Source organism: Camelina sativa, chromosome 3 (genome assembly GCF_030686135.1).
Source record: "Camelina sativa cultivar CO46 ecotype springtype chromosome 3, ASM3068613v1".
In the NCBI taxonomy this organism is placed as follows: domain Eukaryota; kingdom Viridiplantae; phylum Streptophyta; class Magnoliopsida; order Brassicales; family Brassicaceae; genus Camelina; species Camelina sativa.
This window is the reverse complement of record NC_141882.1, coordinates 3869960-3888587: the sequence shown is the minus strand read 5'-3', so window position 1 is coordinate 3888587 and position 18628 is coordinate 3869960. Positions and strand designations below refer to the sequence as shown.

At 36.8% G+C, this 18628-nt stretch overlaps 5 protein-coding genes across 17 annotated transcripts; 3 read left to right on the top strand and 2 right to left on the bottom strand.

Moving 5' to 3' along the window:
- Window positions 1–346: 346 nt before the first annotated feature.
- LOC104768415 (transcription factor bHLH74) lies at window positions 347–3482 on the top strand. The gene is made up of 8 exons (XM_010492406.3): window positions 347–1950; window positions 2071–2262; window positions 2364–2429; window positions 2535–2603; window positions 2723–2794; window positions 2868–2987; window positions 3086–3170; window positions 3261–3482. The coding sequence occupies exons 1-8, from the start codon at window positions 1471–1473 to the stop codon at window positions 3281–3283; spliced, it is 1107 nt and encodes a 368-aa protein (XP_010490708.2). The 5' UTR covers window positions 347–1470; the 3' UTR covers window positions 3284–3482.
- Window positions 3469–4799, bottom strand: LOC104778652 (F-box protein At1g10110). The gene is given in 3 exon segments (XM_010503100.3): window positions 3469–4362; window positions 4364–4555; window positions 4557–4799. Coding segments are annotated over 3 exon segments (1176 nt in total). The 3' UTR covers window positions 3469–3621.
- Window positions 4800–4884: 85 nt separating this feature from the next.
- Window positions 4885–8190, top strand: LOC104768405 (uncharacterized). 9 transcript variants are annotated; one of them, XM_010492393.3, is made up of 10 exons: window positions 4885–5238; window positions 5390–5722; window positions 5812–5922; window positions 6109–6199; window positions 6422–6490; window positions 6711–6788; window positions 6960–7043; window positions 7128–7178; window positions 7448–7684; window positions 7894–8190. In XM_010492393.3, the coding sequence occupies exons 1-10, from the start codon at window positions 5156–5158 to the stop codon at window positions 8011–8013; spliced, it is 1257 nt and encodes a 418-aa protein (XP_010490695.1). In that variant the 5' UTR covers window positions 4885–5155; the 3' UTR covers window positions 8014–8190. The 9 variants fall into 9 exon arrangements, with proteins under 9 accessions (XP_010490695.1, XP_087354353.1, XP_087354373.1 ...); XM_087498243.1 differs by having other exon boundaries at window positions 5001–5238; window positions 5808–5900; XM_087498235.1 differs by having other exon boundaries at window positions 5014–5238; window positions 5812–5900.
- A 681-nt stretch (window positions 8191–8871) lies between these two features.
- Window positions 8872–14210, top strand: LOC104768398 (hyperosmolality-gated Ca2+ permeable channel 2.2). 5 transcript variants are annotated; one of them, XM_087498346.1, is made up of 11 exons: window positions 8872–9181; window positions 9840–10240; window positions 10368–10514; window positions 10701–10764; window positions 10873–11082; window positions 11656–11841; window positions 11988–12286; window positions 12540–12819; window positions 12907–13182; window positions 13297–13530; window positions 13615–14210. In XM_087498346.1, the coding sequence occupies exons 2-11, from the start codon at window positions 9960–9962 to the stop codon at window positions 13933–13935; spliced, it is 2298 nt and encodes a 765-aa protein (XP_087354472.1). In that variant the 5' UTR covers window positions 8872–9181; window positions 9840–9959; the 3' UTR covers window positions 13936–14210. The 5 variants fall into 5 exon arrangements, with proteins under 5 accessions (XP_087354472.1, XP_087354494.1, XP_087354501.1 ...); XM_087498368.1 differs by having other exon boundaries at window positions 8921–9181; window positions 11656–11867; XM_087498375.1 differs by having other exon boundaries at window positions 8932–9181; window positions 10394–10514; window positions 11656–11867.
- On the bottom strand, window positions 14128–16693 carry LOC104768401 (branched-chain-amino-acid aminotransferase 2, chloroplastic). The gene is made up of 10 exons (XM_010492370.3): window positions 16167–16693; window positions 15996–16069; window positions 15714–15891; window positions 15456–15632; window positions 15242–15373; window positions 15066–15164; window positions 14882–14998; window positions 14708–14803; window positions 14515–14627; window positions 14128–14429 (listed from the first exon to the last, which is right to left on the bottom strand). Exons 1-10 carry the CDS (start codon window positions 16230–16232, stop codon window positions 14315–14317), a joined length of 1167 nt encoding a protein of 388 aa, XP_010490672.1. The 5' UTR covers window positions 16233–16693; the 3' UTR covers window positions 14128–14314.
- Window positions 16694–18628: the final 1935 nt, after the last annotated feature.

Below are 18628 nucleotides of genomic sequence, written 5' to 3'. Positions count from 1 at the left end.
TAAAATCTTCATTTTTACCATTTACAATGTCAAATCTACCTAACCTTCAACTCCTTTTTTTTTTAAATAATGTTAATTACTTAATTGCATTCAATAATAAAAACTCATAAATATTACAATTATTATAGATGTTGGCCTTTCTTGTGTTGGAAGGAAAAAAGTGAAAGAAAAACCCAAAGGGTAAACTAGTGTAATTTAAAATAATACTTAAAAAGGTGTAAAAGTTAAGACATGTATTTATCAAAAGAAAAAAAGTTAAGACATGTTAGAGAGGGTAAATTAGGTTGTGTAATAATGAAAAAAGAAAAGAGCAAATAAAGCAGTTGGCAGTAGTTGTTCTGTCTTTGTGTTTTTTTTTTTAAATAAACATATTATTATGTCTCCTCTGTTAGTGTTGTTAACTTCAACAAGTCTCTCTCTATCTATATAAAATTAGGGGTAATTATCAGCTTTATTTGTTCTCTTTCTCTAGGTCTTTTATTGCCCATTAAACACAATTATTATTACTGTTCCTTTGATTCTATAAAAAGTTCAGAACTTGATGCTTGGCTTTGTTGCTTGTTCAAGTACCCCAACTTATTGTGAATCTCTCGTGTTTTTCTTTTATTTATTCCCTTTAAAATTCCTCTACATTCCCCCAATTCAAGCAAAAACAGCATTTGATACCCTTTCAATTAAGTGTACCGTCTCTTCCCTTATATATCTGATTTAGGTTTTACAGTGATGTAAATTCCCACCGAAGAATTTGATTCTTCTTTTGTACTCTTTCGAAAGCAACCACAAAACTTGGAGTATCTCAAACAGGGGTTGTCCTCCATTTCATTCCCCAAAATAAAATTCTTGATCCTCTGTCTCTCAATTTCCTTCATTTTAAAATTCTTGGTTCTATGATCTCACAAGCAAGCTTACATTACATTCATCTGTTAAAGGCCAAATCTTTTTTTTTTTTTTTTTGTTTAAACTACTGAAGACTGAAGAGATTGGTTATGAGATAGTGACTTTGCTATCTCTCACACTCTTAAAAGCGAATCTACTTTTCTTTTTCTTTTTATTTTCTATCTCCCTGGTTAAGCTCTTGTGAGCTGTAACTTAGCTAAATCCATTGCTTGTTACCACTTTATGCTCTGAAAGTTCTCAGCTTTCTTTGTCTATGATAAGTCTATTTTGTTCTCTTTAATTATTTTCTTCTTCCCTTGACTTGAGTACGAATAAGCATTTTATCCTAGGGTTCTCTCTCTCCATACCTCTCTTCTCTTTCCTAAAAGAACCTGTGACTTGCTCTTCTGCTACATTAGATTTGATGCTCTGTTGATTTGGTTTTTTATCTTTATTTTTATTTTCACTTCTTCCTCTTTTTTCCTCCCCACTGTATAAAAATCTGCTAACTGGGTTTACTTCAGTTGTTCCTTGTCAATAAAGTAGCAAAACCAGGTTTTGGAAATTGGAAACTTTTCTTGTTGAATCAGAAGAATGGGTGGTGAAGGTAATGAAGGAGATATGGGTTTTAAGCATGGAGATGATGAGAGTGGGATCTCAAGAATTGGAATTACGCCAATGCCCCCCTTGTATGCAAAGGCAGATCCTTTCTTCTCTTCTGCAGATTGGGATCCAGTTGTCAGTGGTGGTGGTAGTGGTGGCTTCTCTAGCTCTCATTACCCTTCAATGGCGATGGATAATCCAGGGATGAGTTGCTTCTCTCATTACCAACCCGGTTCGGGTTCGGGTTATGCATCAGAGATGCCTCATAGTCTTCTTCCGTTTGGTGATTGTGGAGGTGGTCAAATTGGTCATTTTCTTGGTTCAGACAAGAAAGGGGAAAGTGTTGCAAGATTGATCAGAGCTGGAGAGTCTCATGATGATCATCATCAGGTTTCAGATGATCGTGGTGTTCTTGGTGCTTCCCCAATTGGGAAAAGAAGGCAACCTGAAGCAGAATCACAATGGAACAAGGTATAATTACCTTTACAGAAATTGGTTTTGGTAGCATTAGATTCTAAAGAAAAAACTAGAAAAAGACTGAAGCTTTAGATGATTTGGGGGCTGAACAAGTGAGTGTTGTTAAATTGGCAGAAAGCTGTGGAGGAATTTCAAGAAGACCCTCAAAGGGGAAGTGATCAGAGCCAGAAGAAACACAAAAATGATCAGAGTAAAGAGACGGTGAACAAGGAGAGCTCACAAAGCGAAGAAGCACCTAAAGAAAACTACATTCATATGAGGGCAAGAAGAGGTCAAGCCACTAATAGTCACAGTCTTGCAGAGAGGGTAAGGACTCTTTTACTGATATATATCGATTACGATACGAGAATCGCCTCTTTGTTTTGTACTGGTTCTGAGAAGTTTGCTCTTTCGTTTGTTGTTCGAAGGTTAGACGAGAAAAGATTAGTGAAAGGATGAGACTGCTTCAAGAGCTTGTTCCAGGATGCAACAAGGTAGAGTGGGCTTAAGCTTAGAGGTTGCTTTTAGCAGTTTAACTTCCTTTGGTTTCCAATAATTTTTTTTCTTAAAGTCTTCATTGTTGACAATTGTTCAACTAGATCACCGGGAAAGCTGTTATGCTCGATGAAATCATCAACTATGTTCAGTCATTGCAACAGCAAGTTGAGGTAAGAATATCCCAACAATGCAAGATTCTCGAAACTCTCAAGTTAGTTTGGTCACATTATGGTCTGAAAGAGGTTTTAAGTTTTGATGGTTAAGTCTCACACTGCTTTAATATCTTCAGTTTTTGTCTATGAAACTTGCGACGGTGAATCCAGAAATCAACATTGATATAGACAGGATTCTTGCCAAAGATGTAAGATCTCGAATCCCTCAAAACTTTACATTATGAATAAGTAGTTACTAAACCTGCCACTTTCTCCTTTCAGCTTTTGCAATCAAGAGACAGAAACACTCCTACACTCGGGCTGAATCCTTTTACCGGTTTTCAAGGGACCATACCGAACCTTTCTACCACCACAAATCCACAATACAACTCATTACCTCAGGTAAGCAACAGGGCTAGAAGTATCAACATCATGTTCAATGTTTTTGGCATCACTGTAAAATTTACTTACACCCGTCTCTTTCTTACCTCATCTTTCAGACAACACTAGAGAGTGAACTACAAAACCTTTACCAAATGGGGTTCGTCTCAAATCCATCGACTATGTCCAGTTTCTCACCTAATGGTAACTAAAAAGCTACCCAAACTTACTTCCCCCATCTCTCTGTCTTTTCCAAATTTATTTCTGTTTTTGATAATTTCTTCTTATCCATAGGTCGATTGAAACCAGAGCTCTAGAAGTTCAAGAAAAACTTGCAGGGAGTTTGTATAGAAGATGGATGGCTTTGGTTCTAAGTATCATATGTGTGTTCTTCCGTTCCATATTTTTTTTTTCTAAAGCAGAAGGATTTGAATTCTCAGTTGTTGTTGTTTTATTTTCTCAACGAAGAATGCATTTATTAAATATGGAAATCAGAAAAGCATTGCTTTGTCAAAATCTACAAGCATAATTTAAAGAAAAGATATAGCCATAGTTGAGTCCAAAACTAAGAAAAATAAAGCAACTCGTTAAATGGTTTGTAAGATCGTATGAGGTTGCTGAATGTATTAGCTACTTAATCTTAATGTAGTGCGGATTATTCCCCAGCACCAAAGCAAGGAACGAACCAACGACCCTCTCCAATCAAAGTGCCACGATGTTGAAAAGGTTCGATCGTCTGCTTAGGAGGAATCTCATATGCAGAGATCTTGTGCGTAGCAATCTCATAGGCAGCGACATCCCGAATAGATGATGAACTAGGAGTGTGACAGAAGTATATGGAATCTTTCTTGATTCCGGATACACCTTTGGTTGGTAAAGTGACGCTCAAATCCCAAAGCAACGCTTCCTCGTTCTCCAAAGAATGCACTCTCTCCCAGTACGCAGCATTGCCCGGCCCTGCAATCCAAAGCGCATCATTCTTCTTCCCAGAGCACACTTTGTCCCAGTATTCTCTAGTGCTACCCATCTTGTAGACTTGGAACAAGATTCTTTGGTCGGCAATGCCTCTCCAGACATGGTAAGTTTGGACCATCAGAACATCTCCAGACATGGTTAGTTTCATTCTGTTAAAACCTGCAGCAATCTCGGGATTGAAAGGTCGATGGGCGTATGGATGGTTGTAGATTTCTCTTGGCAAGTCTCCAAGAGAAAAGTCCAAGATTCTGATGCTACCATCGTGACTATGAATGTAAAGCTTCTTGTCTTTGTAGGCCATATCCAAACACCGACTGCTTTGCGGAATCTCAAACCACTCTTGGTCTCTTTTCCTGCAATAACATATGTAGGAACCCCAAAAATATGTCCACGCAACTAAGTAGTCTTTGGTTTTTTCGTCGTACCCACAAAACCGCAGTGTCCACTATTTCATCCTGTTGAACGAACTTAGCGATGCGGTTTGAATCTAGAGGTGGGAGGCGAATGAGCTTTGGAGTGAAAAGGATTAATGATGTAAAAATTGACTTCCTGTCAAAGACCAAGACCCAACTCCCACAAGTGGCCACGCCACGACACTTGGCAAACCGACCAAAAGTATCCCGTTCTGTAAAACTTTGCTTCTTCCGTATTAAACAAGAGCCAGTGCGTGTCTTCGTAGAGAAGCAACCACGGAGTATGGTTTTGTCTAGGTGAGGATGATTTGGAAGCAGAGTACCACGACGAACAAACAGTCTTAGCTCTAGCAAAATCTGTAACGCTCAAGTGCTTGAAGACCAATGACAAGATGTCCGGGACTAGTTCCGACCAATTCGGAGTTCCATCATCGTCTGTTGCCATCGCTCTAATCGGTTTCGTAAATAGGCATCGGATTTTGGATGCGTCACGTATATATATATACACACAACTAGGTTTTTGTGACTGTTTCTTTTCGTAGTAAAAATAGTAAAATCTTATAAATTAAGGAAAAATAAATAATCGGTTCGACAATTTTGAGTGAAAAAGGTAAAATAATAGGAGTAATAAAAGTTAATGACCAGCGCGATCGAAGAACAACTCAAATCTCTCATGCCTTAAAGTAACCATCTTCTCCGGCGAAATCCCTATTTTTTAGGAAATCTACCGTCACCCAAGGATCAATCGAATTCCGATTCCTTAACGGAAGAGAATAATTGTTGAGGGAGGCGTGAGTAATTATGAGAAAAGGACCATGCTCTGAAGAAGATTGCTTTAGCTTGTTGAAGCAGTTCGAGCATGTTCTTGAATCTGACCCTCTTATGTGAGTATTATCAATGTTCTTTCCCATCTGGGTATAATATTACTTGGAATCCTGTTTTGAGTTTTGTAAATTTCCTATGACATTGTTGTGTGATTGATTTGGTTTCTTCCTGTTCTCTTACTTTTTTTTTTTTTTGTATCTCTGGATTCAGTGATGAAGTAGGGTTTATCCACCCCTCACAGTTCATCTTGCTGGATAAAGAAGCAGGTTTCTCCAATGTGCATCTCCAGCCTAACGATGGAACCTCAAGCAAGTTCTGGAATCAAGATCACAAATTGGGAATATCCACTGATATACTTGTTCAACTATGTAAAGATGCCAAGCGTGTGTTTCTGCTTGCGCTTGAGGAGTACAATTGCCAAGGAAACGCATGTAATGAGCCTCAGATTAAGAGTATCTCTGCTACTCCCGAGAGTGAAGTCATGAAGCATAGCCAAGCTGTTTTACTGTTAAGCTCAGACTTTGGAACCGCATGGAATGCTAGGTAACTCATACTAAGTAATAATTTTTATAATTGGCTTGATATGTAGTCCTAGTGTTTAACCTCATCTTTAATGTGTTTCCTGGAGATAGGAAGCTGATATTGTCAAAAGCAGATCAAATTTTCGCATTCACAGAAGAACTTCGTCTTTCTGGGCTCGTTCTTTCCAATTCCCCAAAGAGTGAGTCAACATGGAGCCATAGGTTGGTCATTCTTTATGATTCAATTTATTCATTAGGATCAATGTTTCCCATCATTATTATCCTTTTTGTAATGCAAACACACCTTCTGATCTTAAGTGCATTTTAGTTTTTTGTTACACCTTGAATAGTTCCTACTTGTCCTTGTCGGTTTACATTCCTCATTAGATTTGATTTTTATTTTAACAGAAGGTGGATAATTAAGATGATTTCTCGGAGATTTTCTACACCACAAGAGATTATAACCAAAGAATCTGAGTTAGTGGAATCAATAGGCGAGGTTTAGTTCCAGATTTGATGCTGTAATTAATGAATAAATATTGGTTTGTACTAGTCTTCACATTTTGGCTATAATGTAAATATTAAACAGTCGGCCACTCGAAGATTTCTGTTTATTGATCCTCAAAGTCCTTTCTTTACAATTCCTACTAATATGACACATAACAACTTACTCTGCTCCTAAAAAAAACTGGCTCCTAACCAAAATACATGCCTTTTGCAGAGATCAAAGATGAACTATCGTGCATGGTATCACCGTTGCTGGTTGGTTTCTTACATGGCAATTGAGCAGGTAAATCACTTTCTATATTTCTTCAAATATCCTGATCGTTTGAACATATGGTCTGAACTTGGGAACATTTCGTATGGTCAGATTTCCTAAACTTTGCAACATTTCTCTGATTTCACTTGTGAAAGTTTCATATGTTCTAAGATACACCATAAGGTTTCTCTGATATGTGATTATATATATATATATATATATATATATACATGTATGTTGTCTGTTCTAGGTGATACAAGAGTTGAACAAATCTAAAAGGTGGGCAGGACTTCATGTAGCCGATAGTTCTTGCTTCCATTATCGCATAGTAAGAGTCTCATATTCAGCCAATGTAATTGTAGTAAAGCTAGAGTGTACATCAATCTAACTTACTCCAAGTTATGTTCTGTCTCGGAAGTAAAAAGTATATATATCATTCTCCACTGAATCTGGAGAAGTGTTCCATGCATCTCAATTGATTTTTTTCATTAATGTCCAGCGGCTGATGCACAAGATTTTGGATACGCTTTATGTGAAAGGAAGCAACGCTTATGATAAAACCCAGGCACATAAAATCTGGAAGGTATTCTTTGTCTTCCTTGCTAACCCATCTCTGTTATGATACCGTTAATCTTATTTTTACATTTGTGCTACAATTATATGACAGGAAGAGCTGGATTGGAACAAAGAATTGGTAGAACGTTACGTGGGACGAGAGGTATGATTACCTTTGATTTTCAAAAATGAAGTGTAGAGATGGGCACGTTATGAAGATTTAGTACTGATATCTGTAAAAAGCTACTAAAATATTCAACAATGTGTTGGACTGGTAGAAGAGTATGACCAAAGTTGAATTTTGTATACCGCCCTATCATAGAGACACGAAGTTAGATTTTGTCAACGAGAGTTTTCTACATAGTTTGTTGTCATGGTACTAAGGATGGTCGAATTAATGACCTATTTGAGTTGTTGCTCTTTTTATTTCAGGCACTATGGCTTCATCGGCGGTTCCTCTCTCTTAATTGGATAATGTATTTCGCTTGCAATCATTCAGATGTTTCACCTGAACCCGGAGAGAGTATCATTATGAATGAAGAGATTGTCATCTTCATTAATAATGAGATCGATCTTCTAGAATATTCTATGACCATTCCGGATACCAAATTTGAAGATTATCAAGCTCAAGCATTGCATGGTGTTGCCTATATACTATGGCTGACAAAGGTAATAGTGGTCTCTTCTTGTCCAAATAAATGTCATCAATAAAATTGCTACTATTGTTAAATCGCACAAGTGCTGAACAAAAGGTTGCGAGTATTCCGTGTACCAGAAGGATGGAAATATGGTGGACTTGACGTTTCCTCTTTTTTATTTTATTTTATTGTCTGAGTATGATTCATTGATTTCTGATATGAATTCGTTTGTGTGAGCAGAAGATTCCAGAATTGAGGAGAATGCTCGAGGAGAAGCTTGGAACAGAGAAAGTGAAGTGTTTACTGAGCACAATTGGTGAAGAAAGACCCTCGCTTTTGCATCATTTGGTGAATGTCTGAAGACTTCTGAGATTTCAAAAGGCAATATCTTTTTACACTTTTACGTTAGAAGAAGACTGCATTCTTGCATAAGTTGTTGTCAAAACCATGTCTTAGAATCCGTTTTGACTTTTTTTTATTTCCGTTGCCGACATAGCTCAATATAAGTTGATTAATGAAGAAGTTGACCGAGACAAATCTTTGTTATCAACTGTTAATGATAAGAGAACATATGGTGATCAATGAAACGGATGCAAGGAAAGGAAGAAACGCAATCATCGAAAAGCAAATCCTGGTAACGCAAAAAAAAAAAAAAAAAATCATAACCATATCTTACAAGGGTTACAAAGTTTGGACAAACAAAAACAGTTGATGGAAGCAAGAAGCAAAAGATTAAAAAGTCATTATGCATCGACAATCAATAATCATGGAAAGATGCCAAACCGGTTAAATGGGGACATACCGCATAAAGCATGATGTTATCGTATAAAGGTAGCCAGTTGCTATTATTATATAGTCAAATGGGGCATATTTAATAATTAATAGGAGGGGTCAGGTCTTTGTTTTAATGGGACTCACTGTCACACTTCTCACCACCACGCGAATCATACATGAAATTGGGATTAAATATGGGTTGGGTTATGTTACCTTTTCAATTTTTCCCGGGCAAGAAACAGTTTTAGCAGTCGTTATCAAAATAACACGTGTCAAAATCGCGACGATTCAATTAAGATCGAAGGGAGATAAATTAGCCGACAAGGTAGTCGCAATCACAAAGGCTAATAAGTCCTAAACGGACGTGATACTAGTTTGGGGCCATTGTGGTTACGCCACGTCATATGATCTGGCAATTTAACACTTCCCGACGTGGAATTCTTCGTTTAATTGATATTTTCAGTTATCATATCTCTATATCTTTCCTCTAAAGTAATTATAATAAAAAAAATCTTCACCTAATCATTTCATTATCTCTATCTCTTTTTAGAAACACAATTAATTATTTTGAATTTTGTAGATTTTTTTTTTTTTTTTTTTTTTTTTTTTTTTTAATTTTGCATATATATTGAAATAAGTAGTAGCGAATTCGATGGTGGATTGGGTTGGTTAAAAGCAAGAAGTTAGGGTTTTTGATTCTTCGGGTTTTCAGATTCCTTCCAAGTCAAAGCAAAGCAATCGCCTTTTCGTCCATGTGAGTCCATAATTCTCCTTCTTTTTTTTTCTTTCTTTTTTTTTCTTCGATTTCGTTGTTTGTTAATGACGCACCATATGGTCCATATCAAACTCCTCCTGTAATTTTGATCGAATCTCATCATCTGGGTTTTTTTTTGGTTTCGTTCGTTTCCTTTGTTTCTGAATTGTTGTATTGAATCAAACTATGTGTGCTTTTATTCGATTCCTCTGTTCATGGTGTTCTGTTTTTTTTTTTTTTTTTTTTTTTTTTTGCTTCTATGAACGAAATTGTTGGATGAGATGAGGTTAAATAGTCTTTTATTATCTGCCGCAACTTTTTTAAGAGTTTTATTAGATTTTGATTCGGTCTTGTGTTGCTCCAAACTTGGAAAGTTGTAGGCTTTTTTATTTTTCTAAGCCTCTTTGTCTCGTAATTGTTTTTTTTTTACAAGTGATAAAGTGTCAGGTGTATACGTTACTTTTGTTTTGCACCTTTTTAGATCACTCCCTAGAATCCACACAACTTACATATATGTTACGTGTTAGATTAAAGAATAATTCTTGCTTCATGCTCATATATATCTCTTTCAAGCATCCTTGTTATTTCTGCTTTAATACTGTAAAAAAAACATACAATGTGTTCGTAACTACTTTCTTCTTTGTTTTTTCCTTACCAGATCTTTTTGACGACTTAAAAAGTTCTTGCTGTGTTGTTTACTAAGCCATCTGCCTGCGCTTGATCAGCTATTTTGTTCTTCTCTGCCTTTCACTAAGGCAGGGTTTGAACTAAAACTGAGATGGATGTGGCTGCACTTTTAACCTCTGCTGGGATTAATGTAGCCATATGCATTGTGCTTGTGTCGCTTTATTCCATTCTTCGAAAGCAGCCAGCCAATTATTGTGTTTACTTTGGCCGAATGCTTTCTAGCGGAAGAGTTAAACGTCATGATCCTCATTGGTATGAAAGATTTGCGCCTTCTCCAAGTTGGCTCCTTAAAGCTTGGGAAACTACTGAGGAAGAGATGTTGGCTGCTGCTGGTCTCGATGCTGTGGTTCTTATCAGGATGGTCATTTGCAGGTTAATTTTACTTCACCATAAAACTTGCTTTTCAGTTTTTTTTTTTACTGTTATTGAATGGACAAACATGTTGTTTTTTTGTTTACAACTCTCACAGTTGGTTTATCTTTCTTTTATAACTCTGCAGCATTCGTATTTTCTCAATCGTTGCAGTCGTTTGCATTGCCTTCGTGCTACCTGTTAACTATTATGGACAAAAGATGGAGCACAAGGAAGTCCATTTGGAGTCACTGGGAGTATTCACAATTGAGAACCTTCATCAACGCTCACGATGGTAAACTAGCGGCATGTCTCACTAATATTGTCAGATACTATGCGTAGCCTGTATTTCTACCTGATTATGTTTCTGTGCAGGAGATTAATGGTGGCATTTCACACGTCTTCATAAATAGATAGACTACCAGTGTTCTGTACAATGAAAGCAAAATGCTGATTCTAGTTTCACTCTTTTTATTTCCAGGCTGTGGGTTCATTGTCTCTCATTGTACATCATATCCTCGGCAACTTGTGCTCTTCTTTACTTTGTGAGGATCTTATTACCTTGGTTCATGTCACGCTTACTGATTTTTGCTATTCCGTCGTTTCGTTTTGGTCTCTCTCTCACTCTGTTTATACGTGTTTTGCCGCTGTAGGAGTATAAAAATATAACCAAAAGGAGGCTTGCCCATATTGCGGAATCTGCCTCAAAGCCAAGCCATTTTACTGTTCTTATTCGTGCTATTCCTCAGTCTCCTGAGCATTCCTATAGTGAAACAGTGAGCAAATACTTCACAAATTACTATGCACCAAGCTATGTGTCGCACCTAATGGTCTACCGTGATGGGTTCATTCAGAGGCTGCGGGTATGTCTTTTGATTTATTCTTGCAACATGCTGACTTAATTATCAGTCACTTGTCTTTTGTTTTGTTTTCTGTTGGATTAAGAATAAATTTTTCATTTAATACATCTGCGTGGTTGACCTTAGCAGAATAGGACTCCCCTAGAATAAAAAAAGGAACCGATTTCTCTTTATCCCGGAATGTGATTTAACCTTTTTCACACTTCATATGTTGTATTAGGAATAAATTTTTATACAGACTTAATTATGAAATAACAGAGCAATAACTTGTTATACCGACTTAATTGATAGTCCTGTATTAGTTAAAGATATAGGAAGTTCAGGGGATTATATTTTTGATGATATTCTTGGATTACTAACTTTGTTTTTCCTTTGTAGAAGTTTTAGTTGATATTGAGGTTCTTTTGATATTACATCAGTTTCTTGTTGGTTATCTGATCAGAATTTTGAATGGAAATAAATTTGGTTATCTTGATGGTGTATGATAACATATAGTTGAAGTGAAGTGATCTATTTTGGAGCACAACTGAGTTAATTAGATTCTAATATTGTAATCGTGTCAATTTTCTATTTTAGAATGAGACGGAGAGGATGTGTCAGGCTATGAAACATGTTTCTTCTGATTTAAGTTGTAACCCGAGCTTGAAGTCATGCACCTTTTGTGGACCTGCAGCCACAAATTCTTTTCAAATCCTCTCTAACGAGGCAGACAGTATGAAAACACTGGACCTCGGTGAGTTGACTTTGGCTACGACGGAGGAAGTAAGGAATTCTTTTCACTCTGATAGGTGAATGTTGTACTTTACATGATTTAGGCATAGTGTGTGGGTTCTACCTGTTACATGATCTAAGCATAGCGGCAGCGCTTGAAATATGTATGTAAGGCTTTCTTTAATACTCATTTGCAGGAACGTCCCGTTGCTTTTGTGTTTTTCAAGAGTCGTTATGATGCTCTTGTTGTTTCGGAGGTTCTTCAAACACCAAATCCTATGTTATGGGTGGCAGACTTAGCTCCAGAGCCTCATGATGTGCATTGGAGGAATCTCAGAATACCTTATCGGCAACTTTGGATGCGAAGAATAGCAACCCTTGTTGGTGCTATTGCCTTCATGTTTGTGTTTCTTTTTCCTGTTGCCTTTGTTCAAGGGCTGACTCAACTCCAAACGCTATCCAAGAATTTCCCTTTCCTAAAAGACTTCTTGAACAGGTGAGTATCCGGCAGTTTTCTTACTCGTGTACTCAGTAATAGAAGGTTCTTGTTTGTATTCTTCTTAACATGACATAGAGTTGGCACCAAAGAGTAGGTGTAGCTACGTTGCTTTTAGAGAATTGCAAAATGCGTATAATCGGAGCTGCTAGGCAGTTGATTTCTTTATGCGCAGAAAAAGAGAACAAAGTCTATATATTCGATTTGTTTTTATTACCTTTCAATCTAATCATCCCTTTGAAAAACATTGCAGGAGGAATTTTGTAAACCAGATCATCACAGGGTACCTACCAAGTGTGATTTTGGTTCTATTCTTTTATGCCGTTCCACCATTAATGATGTACTTTTCAACCTTGGAGGGGTGTGTTTCTCGGAGTCTAAGAAAGAAAAGTGCATGTATTAAAATTTTGTACTTCACCATCTGGAATGTGTTCTTCGTCAATATTCTATCAGGCTCTGTTATCAGGCAATTGGCTGTCTTGTCTAGTGTGAGGGACATACCTGCACAACTTGCCAAACTAGTTCCAGCACAGGTAACTTTTAACTGTTCCTTTTACACCCAATTTTGTTATGTATCTATAATGTTAACAGTAATGAAAATATTCGTTGACTACATGCAGGCTGGCTTCTTCATGACCTATTGTTTCACATCTGGTTGGGCCGGTTTGGCATGTGAAATCATGCAACCTGTTGGGCTCATCTGGAACCTGATAAGAAAAGTTATTGTCAAGAACAAGGAGGACTCATATGAAACACTTAGGTTTCCATACCATACAGAAATTCCGCGACTACTCTTGTTCGGGCTCCTGGGATTCACCAATTCAGTCATAGCGCCTCTAATACTGCCGTTCCTGTTGATCTACTTTTTCTTCGCGTATCTTGTATACAAAAATCAGGTATGTGAACGAGGCATATCTGCTCTGATCTCTTATACGTACACCTCTTTTTATAGTTGCCAATCAGCACTTCAAGAAATTGTGACTTAGACACCTCTTTCGTTTTCTTTGCAGATCATCAACGTCTATATTACAAAATATGAAAGCGGTGGACAATATTGGCCTGTTTTTCACAACACAACAATCTTTTCACTGATCTTGTCGCAAGTTATAGCTCTAGGCTTTTTCGGTTTAAAGCTATCAACGGTTGCTTCAGGTTTCACCATTCCATTAATTCTTCTGACTCTTCTGTTTAGTGAGTATTGTCGGCAGAGGTTTGCGCCCATATTCCAGAAATATCCAGCCGAGGTATATATATATATATTCCCCACCATGTTTTCATACCCTCGATTTGCATCTCCTGGGATATCTTGACGTGTGAGTTTATTTCAGATTCTTATCGCTATGGACCGAGCAGATGAGGTGAAAGGAAAGATGGACGAGATACATAACAACTTGAAAGCTGCATACTCTCAGATACCATCATTATCGTGTTCTCAGGAATCGAGCAAAGCTGGTTGCAGTTCACCTGGCTCAGATCAGGAGTTATCAGATTCTGAACAGTTGAAGCCTGAGAAAGAGAGTCTTAAAGCTGAATACATATGGGCGTTCCAGAGAAGTAAATCTGGCCATGATCTTGAGGTGAAGTCCTGTCCCAGTGCTTCACCAAATCGTTATTCTCCAGGATTTGCTGAGATATACAAACGAACTTGATACTTTGAGCTACTATGTATACTTGAAGAAAAAGTGTCCAGAATTGAGTTGCAAATTTAGAAGTTGAGACCCTTATGGGTGATGAAAGTAAGAGGTGTGGAAGCCATCGAAACATAAACAGTTCTTTCTGCTAAAATGAAATGTGAATTTTATAGTTACTGCAGGAGGAAATGAAACTATGGTCAGAACCACTTTTGTACAAAGATTCTTTTTAAGTAGTTTTGTGAAAGACAATGTTATTACTAAATAGAAAGGGCAAAAGAGCTTTCTGTTTCTGTCTCGTATATAGATTTACATGAAAGTGTTCTTCATTTTTGTGTATACACAGCTTTATATGCATAGTAATCTCCTTGTGGAAAAAGGTTGAATATTGGTTTTCTCAGTTGATATTTGTGACCCATCCCTTGTTGTCTTCAGTCAATCCTGTCTGGATAGAGACAAGGATGGAACGCAGTTTCTGGCAGACAGATTCATCCCCGGTTTTATACTCTACTCTGAAATGTTTCAGAAAGATTACATCAGTCCAAATATTTGCTTAAAGTTTGAGTGAAACTTGATCAAGTTGTTACGAGTTCTTACCTTTTGTCCTGATATGTTATAGAACCCACAGGAGCAACTACTACAGCAGTTCCGGTACAAAAGACTTCATCTGCATCCATTACTTCATCCACATGTACTGCCTTCTCTACTACCTGATTTCATAACTCAGTGTGAAACTTAGCCAAGTTTAGTATTTGGTTGTTTAGAGTAAAACAGTTTGATTTTGTATTACCTGATAACCTTGATCACTTGCGATCTCCATTATACTTTTCTGCGTAATCCCCTCAAGAATTGTTCCATTAGTTGCAGGAGTTGAGATTGTCCGACCCTTAATCAATCAATGATACAATTAGGATGCAACAAAGAGATTATACTGGAAACACCACAATCCACAATATATATATACCTTCACAACAAAGACATTGCAAGAAGAAGCCTCCTCTAGATACTTTTTCTTAACAGAATCGAGATAAAGAACGTCTGAAAACCCCAGGCTCTTGGCTCTGCTCAGTGCTTTCAAAACCTACACACATATATGGTTTATCAAAACTCTTTTGCCTCTTTGAAACTAAGTTGGTTTCAATACTTACTGGGGCATAATTTGTGATGCTCTTGACCCCTCCAGCTCCACCAGGAGCTGCACGGACATACTCTTCCTCAACATAGAGATTAAGAGCAGCCATCCCTTCCTGCAAACCAGTGAACAAAACATTTGCTAATCAAGTCCATCGCCAAAAAGCTTGGACAGGAAGAGAAATATAGATACCTTGAAGTAGTTACCAACTGGAGATGCATAGATAATGAAGGTATATTCAGGTGCAGGGCCTAAACCAAGAATAGGACCACTTCCCATCAACAAAGGCCTAATGTACAAAGTCCCTTTCCCTGAAGGAGGAACCTGCCGAAACACATCACTCATCAGATCCCAAAAACAAACCTCTTCAGAAGATAATATTTGGTACAAAGAAAACATAATTTACCCAACGTTTGTTGGCGAGAGCGGTTTGTTTAACTGCATTAACAAACTGATCAACAGAAGGAGAAGGCATGAGCATTCGTTCAGCGCCAAGCTTCATTCGGATAGCATTGTGATCCGGGCGAAACAGTAGAAGCTTCCCATTTTCTTTCCTGTATGCTTTTGTACCTTCATATATCGCCTACGAATAATCCCAAAACGTTCATTGATCATACAGTTGAGAGACAAATAAAGAAACATCTAGGGTTTACAAGATCATTGCCTGTCCATAGTTTAAGACTCCAGCAGAAGGACTCAGCTGAATATTCCCATAGGGACTAAGTTCTCCTTCAGTAAATGCTCCGTCTTTTGAGCATTTCATGACATACATGTAATCAGCTGGCGTTAGACCAAACCCGAGATTGTCCCAATCCAAATCCACATACTCATCATCTCCATTTCTATAAATAATACAAAACAACAATTATGGAAACAGAGCCTCAAATGGTAAAAAAGGCAATATTTCCATGAATGAGTTACTTGAGAATAAGAAAACAAAACTTACTGATAAACAGGTTTCTTACGCTCATCTCGCAAGGCCGTGGCAGCTTGTGCGTTGTACTTAGCGAAAGTTTGTAGCTGTGTCGTCGGAAAAAACAAAAAAAACATGTTACATCTTAAATTTGAGTTTTGCCTTGGTAAGAAACATAAAGAAAAAAGTGTTGTCAGTTTATACCGTACGAATATGTACATGAAGAGGTAGAACCAGACTTTTGCGTAGAGATGAGACGGCTTTGATCATCTTCACAATTGCAGAGCCTCTGTTTTGGTTGTGAAAGAGGATTTCTCGTGAATTAAATAGCAACAACAAGAATATAAAGAAATAAATAGAGAATTTTTTTGACAAAATGATTAACCCAAAAAAAGAGAAGAAAGTGGAAGAAAACACAAAGAACAGTGTCGAATTAAGTAGCCAACACGTAAGTGATTGCGAAGCGAAGCTTATTTATTATGTGAAGTGTGGCTGCTTTTATCTTTTGGCAAATCGTTGAATTTTGTTTTTATTTTTCTTCTTCTTTTTATCTTTTAGTGGAAATTGGTATAGAGTTCTTATCTTGTTATTATTTTTTTTTCTTTTGCTTCGTCACTTGTGTCTATCTCCCCCATGATCAGATCTAGCTAGACGTGTCTCTCTGAAGCTAGAAATATTATAACGAAATCAACGCTACTTCTCTTTCTTTTTCTCGTTTTAATGGTGTAAGGTAAATGAAGAACTTCTGTGGGCTACCTTCAAAACTGTAAAAAATCCTATTTTTGAACAGTAAAAAAGTATCGTAAGTTGGTATAAATATTAATTTAGCAATGTTTTTCTTTAGCACGCAATTACCTAAATTATTGCAACAAATTATTCATTATTTTAGTATATTTCCAACTCGTGTTTTTTCTCTATATATTAATTGATTGATCCGCAGTTGTTATTACAGTAAACACGAGATATGATAGCCACGTTAGACCCGAGAGGTATTTGTCGGATAACAACTTTATTTCCATTCACTCATACATGATACATGTCGTGTTTTCAACGTCTTCGTCCTCTTTAAAACTACCCAAATGGGAGATAAACACGTTGTGGAGTTTGGCAGCCACGTCAGAATGAGATCTTCTTTGTCCGATAACAACGTTTTTGCTATGATGCTTACTAAGGATGTCCATTTACTATGATGTAGACTCTTCTTCACACTCCTCCGTTAGTTTTCTTATTAAACATTTCCAAAGGTTGCTATCAACCCTAGTGGACATATCTACGAACGTCATTGCTTTCAAAATTCTCAAGTTTGATTTGTCGTGTCTAATCAAAGCATCTTGAATAATCTACTATATGAGATTCTACACTACATAGTCTACAGAAAAAGCTTTGACAATATTGTTTCTCTATAAGCGAACAGTAGATCCATGGAGGATTGATTTTATTAATATCTGGGAAGTGTATTGTGTTAATAATATATGTCCAAAAAAAAAAAAAATCTCCCAATAAAGAAAAGCAACAAGGACAAAAGATTCATCTCTTTGAAGCATCAAAATTAAACATTTCTACGTTGATTCATAGCTTATTGCAAATTGAAACCATTGCGTTTACTGATATGATTCAACAAAGTCAAGTAAAATAAGACTCCTCACAAATTCATAAAGCCTATACTAACTAGTAAGCTTCATCAGAAAACCTATACTAGTAAGCATGGTTTCGAACCAAAAACGATCTTGATTTATAAAGGAGAAAAAAAAAAGAGTGTTACTATTCTAGAGTCTTCAAAGTTTTTTTTTTTTTTTTCTCTCAAGGGTTTCTCTACCTCAACAAAGAAATCTTCTCACAAGTTGCTGATAAAGTTGGTTATTCGGTTGTCTTTGTGGGTATCCATCTTGGTGATGGCTCCTCTGTTATCTCACAACAACACAACTACCAAACTTAAACATAAAGGTCTTAACCCCATTGGGATCCTTGATTCGTCGCAAATCTTTTCATAGGCCGACCAGTTCTTAGCATGAGGGTTTGAAGAGTCAAAGTCATGATCCATTTTTTTGAAGCAGACTTGGGCAGCTCCTACACCTCTGTTCTCACAAAGAACATCCATGAAGTCAGCAAGCATGGAAGGAGAAAAGGCAATCTAAATAACCACTAACTAAACACTTTTTATTCAAATTTGGTATGTTTTTCTCTATTAATAAATCGACCACGTGATCAAGTGATAAGATTCTTCATTATGATTTCGATCTAATAATAGTAATTTGTATTATTTTACTCAAATTTTGAACAAACGAAAAAATCAAATAATTGGCTATTAGTCTACTATAGTGATGGATGATTGTTTTTAGATTGAAATAAGCTTGAAAATGTGTGTTTAAAATAGATATTTTCTTTATTCATTGGTGCAGTTTTTTCACAAAATGATAATGTGTGCTTGCGGCCTTAAATCCAATATATACATGCTCGGCCGCTCCTATAATAATAATGTTTTAAGTAGTTTAGTGGTTAAGTGAGTGACATATAATGTGCAAGTGAGCTGTTCGAATTACACCTGTATGCCCTTATATTTATTTCAATATAATTTTTTGTTACATATAATAGGCCCTTCAATTTTTGATGTTGCTTCTGCCGAGTAGACCATAAAAGTTGGCATTTTACGATAACAAAACAAAAAA

What these genes read in the sequence shown, in the direction of transcription:
- LOC104768415 (XM_010492406.3), top strand. Translation starts at nt 1,471, where the DNA reads ATGGGTGGTGAAGGTAATGAAGGAGATATGGGTTTTAAGCATGGAGAT. An exon ending in GTCACAGTCTTGCAGAGAGG is followed by an intron (nt 2,263 to 2,363) that starts GTAAGGACTCTT and finishes TGTTGTTCGAAG; the next exon opens with GTTAGACGAGAAAAGATTAG. An exon ending in GTCCAGTTTCTCACCTAATG is followed by an intron (nt 3,171 to 3,260) that starts GTAACTAAAAAG and finishes TCTTATCCATAG; the next exon opens with GTCGATTGAAACCAGAGCTC.
- LOC104768401 (XM_010492370.3), bottom strand. Translation starts at nt 16,232, where the DNA reads ATGATCAAAGCCGTCTCATCTCTACGCAAAAGTCTGGTTCTACCTCTT. An exon ending in GCATCACAAATTATGCCCCA is followed by an intron (nt 14,999 to 15,065) that starts GTAAGTATTGAA and finishes ATATGTGTGTAG; the next exon opens with GTTTTGAAAGCACTGAGCAG. An exon ending in GCAATGTCTTTGTTGTGAAG is followed by an intron (nt 14,804 to 14,881) that starts GTATATATATAT and finishes TGATTGATTAAG; the next exon opens with GGTCGGACAATCTCAACTCC.
- LOC104768398 (XM_087498346.1), top strand. Translation starts at nt 9,960, where the DNA reads ATGGATGTGGCTGCACTTTTAACCTCTGCTGGGATTAATGTAGCCATA. An exon ending in CTAAAAGACTTCTTGAACAG is followed by an intron (nt 12,287 to 12,539) that starts GTGAGTATCCGG and finishes AAAACATTGCAG; the next exon opens with GAGGAATTTTGTAAACCAGA. An exon ending in CCAAACTAGTTCCAGCACAG is followed by an intron (nt 12,820 to 12,906) that starts GTAACTTTTAAC and finishes GACTACATGCAG; the next exon opens with GCTGGCTTCTTCATGACCTA.
- LOC104768405 (XM_010492393.3), top strand. Translation starts at nt 5,156, where the DNA reads ATGAGAAAAGGACCATGCTCTGAAGAAGATTGCTTTAGCTTGTTGAAG. An exon ending in CTTGAATCTGACCCTCTTAT is followed by an intron (nt 5,239 to 5,389) that starts GTGAGTATTATC and finishes CTCTGGATTCAG; the next exon opens with TGATGAAGTAGGGTTTATCC. An exon ending in CTTGCTTCCATTATCGCATA is followed by an intron (nt 6,789 to 6,959) that starts GTAAGAGTCTCA and finishes ATTAATGTCCAG; the next exon opens with CGGCTGATGCACAAGATTTT.